The sequence below is a fragment of the Petromyzon marinus genome, unplaced genomic scaffold (genome assembly GCF_048934315.1).
Source record: "Petromyzon marinus isolate PM22_M1 ecotype Great Lakes invasive population unplaced genomic scaffold, UKy_Petmar_22M1.pri1.0 PM_Scaffold_595, whole genome shotgun sequence".
Taxonomy (NCBI): domain Eukaryota; kingdom Metazoa; phylum Chordata; class Hyperoartia; order Petromyzontiformes; family Petromyzontidae; genus Petromyzon; species Petromyzon marinus.
The window spans coordinates 1,821-7,500 of NW_027423607.1; the positions used below are offsets into that span (position 1 = coordinate 1,821).

General features: G+C 60.7%; 1 protein-coding gene across 1 annotated transcript in view; it reads right to left on the reverse strand.

The window, feature by feature from the left end:
* Positions 1–798: 798 nt before the first annotated feature.
* PSORS1C2 (psoriasis susceptibility 1 candidate 2) overlaps positions 799–5,680 on the reverse strand; it is a 29,602-nt gene continuing 24,720 nt past the window's right edge. Inside the window, exons 5-7 of the mRNA XM_076064679.1 lie at positions 3,473–3,588; positions 1,764–1,874; positions 799–879 (exon numbers count right to left, since the gene is read on the reverse strand). Coding sequence (XP_075920794.1) covers positions 799–879; positions 1,764–1,874; positions 3,473–3,588 — 308 coding nt within the window. The remainder of the gene's footprint in view (positions 880–1,763; positions 1,875–3,472; positions 3,589–5,680) is intronic.

Here is a 5,680-nt window from a genome sequence, read left to right on the forward strand (position 1 = left end):
CTGGGAAACCCTCAAGACCCTGGGTTTTGGCGATGCCTTTTGTCCGAACGATCCGCCTACTCTACACCGAGGCTGAGTGTTGTGATCAAGATCAACGGCCGCCCCCTCACCGCCCGCCTCCCCCGGTCAAACTCGAGCGAGGAGTGAGACGGGGATGCCCAATTGTCGGGGCCAACTTCATGCCCTGGCATCAGAGCCTTTCCTGAGAGTCTCGCAAGGCGGAGACTCGGCGGCACGTTGCTGAGGGAAACCAAGCGTCAGGTTGGTCCCGACGGCCTCCTCCTCCTCCTCCTCCTCCTCCTCCTCCTCCTCCTCGTCATCCTCGTCATCCTCCTCCTCCTCCTCCTCGTCCTCCTCCTCCTCGTCATCCTGCGCTCCCTGGCTGACGTCGCCCCCCGCCGCACGAGCGCCAGGAGGTCCTCTTCGAAAGCCTCCTCGTCAAAAACGAACTTTGGCGAAAGTGCAGCGGGGGCATCGCCGGGTTGGAGCGCGGGGACGCGACCGGGCGTCCCCAGAAGGCAAAAGCCGTCGAATCGGAGTCGCAACATCGCTGCCGGGCCACCTGGCGGAGAGTTCCTCGGACCGGAGGAGGAGGAACCACCGCGGATGGAACCGGGCCGAGCCGGAGGGAGAAGAGCGAAAGGAGCGGCTGGCCACCCGCGGTCGCGCCCGTGCAAGTTCCTCGCCTTCAGGACGAAGAACGTCGGCGGTGGAACCAGCCGGTGACGCGTCCGTGCTGTGACACCGACTCCTCTCCCTGCACACCACCTCCCCCTCCCTCCCCCTCCATGAGCCTCGTCAACGAGCTTCAAGAAGCGAGTCCTCGACTTCTTCCGGTCGGACGGAGGACACCCGAGGTCTCGGCTCGGGGTCCTGGCCCTGCCGCGGGACAAGGGGGCGGTCACGGGCCGGTGCGTGCGTGCCGGGGTCGGCTGGCCACCTTTGCGACCGCAGGCACCGCAGAAGCTCCTGCACCACACCGCAGCCCCGGCACCGGCCTGGAGCGTCAGGGCCTCCTTCCTCCTGAAACAGCTGAGGGGGGGGGGGAGGGTCTGCGGTGCTCCAAGCGACTATTCTACGTGGAGCCGCACTGAGACAGCCGCCACCCTTCTACCGGGAGCGTCCTGCGGACGCGGACGCTCCCTCGCCGTCCGGAGGCTGAACCGGCCGCGATCGGCCGAGGATCTGGTCTTCGAACCGATCCTCGGGAACACCGCAGACAAAGCTGCCATCCGCCACCACCACCACCACCACCACCCCTGGTATAGAGAGGCGCCTCGCCAACGCGCGGCTCACCAGGACGGTAGAGATCTGGTGGAGCCTGAAACACGGAGGCCGGTGGCTCGCAAAGGCAGTAGGGGGCTGCAGCCGCTCCGGGTGGCTGCCCGGATCCCGACCGAAGCCAAGGGGGGCCTCCTCAGCGGCAGCGATGGGGAGAACGCCCCCCCCCCCAACCCCCCATCGGCGTCGGGGATGACGAGGCCCCTCCCGATCCCCCTCCAACCGGAGCTCTCCGTCGTGCCGCTGCATCGCCAGTGCCGGCAAACGAAGGCGGATCGCGACCTTTGCCGGCTGGAAGACCTACCGGAGGATGGCCTTCGCGAACGTCAAGAGCAGGAAGGTGCTCTACTCCTACGTGGTCCGGTTCCACCAACAGGACACAACCCCTGAGGAGGAGCCACAAGGACCACGCCTGGAGGAGAGCCCCCCTAAGCCCTGCGTCTCCCCGGAGAGGCCTCGCCGGAGGCAACTCCACCGCGGACCGACGTGCGACCGCGTCGGCGACCCTCGGCCGGAGCGTCGCCCACGGCCACCGTCGCCGCCGACGTCTCCCCCAGGGCGCGCTTCACCGACACGTCCCCGGAGTGCCGCTTCTGCGGTCAAGCGGAGACGGTGACGCGCCGATACGCGGAGCCCGGGAGCCTGGAACTCGCCGGCTGCGTTCAAGGTCCTGAGAAACATCCTCCTAATATTCAGCCTCCAGCTTCTCCAGCTTCTCCGCTTCTCCGCTTCTCCCCTCCGACGGTCCTCATCTTCGGATACCCGAAGGGCGACGGAGCCCAACGTCTTCAGGGTTGCAGGTCGACGTTGCTCTTCGGCCACGGCCGAGCTCGCCGTGCACACACACGGGGGCGAGGAAAGGTGGCCCTGGAGGCGGCAACGTCCGGCCCGGCAGGCCCTGGGCCATCTTCCGCGCTCCGGTCGGGCCCGGAGTTCCGCCGTGCGGCCACGGCCGACCCACGCGCCCCTAGTGCCGGCCTTCGAGGAGCGGTGGGCGCTGGTGGAGGGCCGCGTGCTCGGTGTGCAGGTGAAGGTGGAGAGCTTCTCTCTCTCTCTCTGTGTGTGTGTGTGTGTGTGTCGCGTGTGCAGATTGCGAGCTACCCCGTCGGAGGCCGTTTGACCGCGGGAAGGGGCTGCGTGCAGATGCAGCGCTAGTCGTAGTTATGAAGAAAAAAGAGAAAGAGAGGGAGCGAGAGAGAGAGGGAGCCAAATGGAGTAGGAAGAGAGGGGGGGTAGAGAGAGAGAGGGGGGGCGGGTGGAGAGGGGGGTAGAGAGAGAGGGAAGGGGAAATAAAAAATATTTTTTTTTGGGTCTTTCATTTAAAAGGGGGGGGTTACATAAAGCAAAGCATTAAAACAAAACCGAAATGATGAACGGAGCAAAGAGCCGACTACACCGAGCATCTTCTTGATTCTTCTGATTGTTAAAAAAAAAGAGAGACAGAGAGACAGAGACAGAGAGAGAGAGAGACACAGACAGAGACAGAGAGAGAGAGAGAGACACAGACACAGAGACACAGAGACACAGAGACACAGAGACACAGACACAGAGACACAGAGAGACAGAGAGAGACAGACACAGAGACACAGAGAGACAGAGACACAGAGACAGACGTATTGACTGACCTCTCTCCATCACCATTCGTCAAACTCCAAGCGACAGATAAAGATCTTCACCACAACCCCCTACGCCATCACCCCTCCCCCCACCCCCCCCTCCATCCCCCCCACACTCTCCTCCCCTCCCCCACTCCCCCCTTCCCCCAACCACACAGACAAAGCTCCCCCAGGTAGCCTCTATCAGCGCTGTAGGGGCAAGTGCTGAGACACAGACAAAGCTCCCCCAGGTAGCCTCTAGCAGGGCTGTAGGGGACAAGTGCTGAGACACAGACAAAGCTCCCCCAGGTAGCCTCTAGCAGGGCTGCAGGGGCAAGTGCTGAGACACAGACAAAGCTCCCCCAGGTAGCCTCTGGCAGGGCTGTAGGGGCAAGTGCTGAGACACAGACAAAGCTCCCCCAGGTAGCCTCTAGTAGGGGACAAGTGCTGAGACACAGACAAAGCTCCCCAAGGTAGCCTCTAGCAGGGCTGTAGGGGCAAGTGCTGAGACACAGACAAAGCTCCCCCAGGTAGCCTCTAGCACCCTGTTGACTATGCCAACAGCAAAATGAGACGGGGTACATTTGACCCCCCACTCCACTCCCCTCCCCCCTGCCCCCCCCCGAGTGAATCTCACGGATCTCGTTGGGGTCGAGGTGCTCCCTGGTGCCTTCCTCCTCCTCCTCGTCGTCACCCAACGAGGGCACGGGCTCTGTGGGGGGGAGGCGGGGGGAGAGGGGGTAGGGGGAGGGGGGAGAGACACAGGTTTGAACCACCACCATCACCACCATCACCATCACCACCATGACCACCACCACCATCATCACCACCACCATCACCACCACAATGACCACCACCATGACCACCACCACCACCACCACCATGACCACCACCATCACCACCATGACCACCACCACCATCATCACCACCATGACCATCACCATGACCACCACCATCACCACCACCACCATCACCATCACCACCACCACCATCACCACCATCACCACCACCACCATCACCATCACCACCATCACCATCACCACCACCATCACCACCATGACCACTACCATCACCATCACCACCACCATCACCATCACCACCATCACCATCACCACCATCACCATCACCACCATGACCACCACCATCATCACCACCACCACCATCACCACCACCATCATCACCGCCATGACCACCACCATCAACAACCGCCATTCGCCACTAAGTGGCGGTAGACGTCACCACGACGCTTGTGCCAGGCCATGTGCACCTTGAGGCCACGTGAAGTGTCGAACGCCCGCTGGCAGGAGGTCACGGGGCAGACCCAGGTGCCACGGGTCGACTGACTGAGATGACTGGCTGATGCACCACCTGTGCCCCCTACTGTGCCAATCCGCTGTGCTTTAGCCACCCGGCGCTCCGCTCGTTGTTGTGAGCGTCGCTCCTCCGCCCTCTGTTGAGCAATAGGGAGCCATCCCTTGACCGCACCCGGGCATCGATCAGCCTCCCAATATATCTGTACCATATGGAGATTCCCCCGGTACAGCTATTGAAGGCTTCACGAACTACGTGGTTAAAATAGATGTTGAATAATGTGGGAGCCAGAGGACATCCCTGTCGCAGTGCAAGGTAAACAGGGAATGGATCCGACTCCCGGCCACGTAGCTTTACCCGGGCCCGCTCACAATCATGAAGGTCCTTAATGATCGTGAGCAGAGGGTCAGGGACTCCAAAAGCACGAAGAACAACCCAGAGCCCAGGCTTACCGATGGTATCATAGGCCTTGACCAGGTCAATAAAGCAGAGATGTAGGTCTTGTTGGAATTCCCTACACCTCTACTGTAACAGACGGACAGAAAATATGGCATCTGTGCAGGACCGCCCTTTCCTGAAATCGCATTGGGGCTCCGCAAGCCTCTCCTCAGCGTGCCTGGCAAGGCGATGTTGAATAATCCTTGCCAGGACCTTTCCCAGCACAATGAGGACTGAGATGCCCCTTGTAGTTGTTACAGTCTGTGCGGTCCCCCTTCTTAAAGAGGGGGACTACCAGGGCATCCTTCCAATCCTGCGGAACCCGTCCAGTGGTCCAGACTGTTGTTACGATGTCATATAGGGCAGTCTGTGCACAAATGCCACCCTCTCTCAGCATTTCGCTTGGGAGATCATCTCTGCCCGGTGCCTTTCCTGTACTCAGATTCTGGATCGCCTTTAGTACTTCCTCAACAGATGGCACCTCGGCCAGCCACTCACAGGGGGTGACTTCTTCCATTAATTGAGACACCGAACCCCCAGCAGGGTCATCCCCACTTTGTGCCACGATGTTTTCCTGACTGAGGGATTTTCCCTCCCCCAGGACATCACCGAAATGCTCAGCAAATCTGCAAACCTGTTCCTGGGGGTCGGAGATTGGATCATCGTTTTTTCCCCTAATGATAGTAATAGGTGTGGCGCTGCAGGTTACTTTTTTGATGGAGTTAAATAGAGATTTGTGATCGCGGGCCACTGAGGCAGACTCCATCTCCTCAGCAACCTGCGATCACCACCGATCCTTGCAGCGCCTCACGGCTCTCCGAACCTCTGAGCGAAGGCTGTGGTAAGCCTCCTCATTCCCTGACGTGGGATGCTGTAGCCGATGACAGTGGGCCTGTCGCTTTTTCTCAGCCAGCCTGAACACCTCCTCTGTCAGCCAGGTCTCTGGGGAGGTCTGGACCGTGTACCCAAAGCAGCCATTGCAGCTGCATGAGTCACAGTCCTAAACCTCGCCCATTTCCCCTCGACATCTGGAGGAGTGGGGGACGATGCCAATC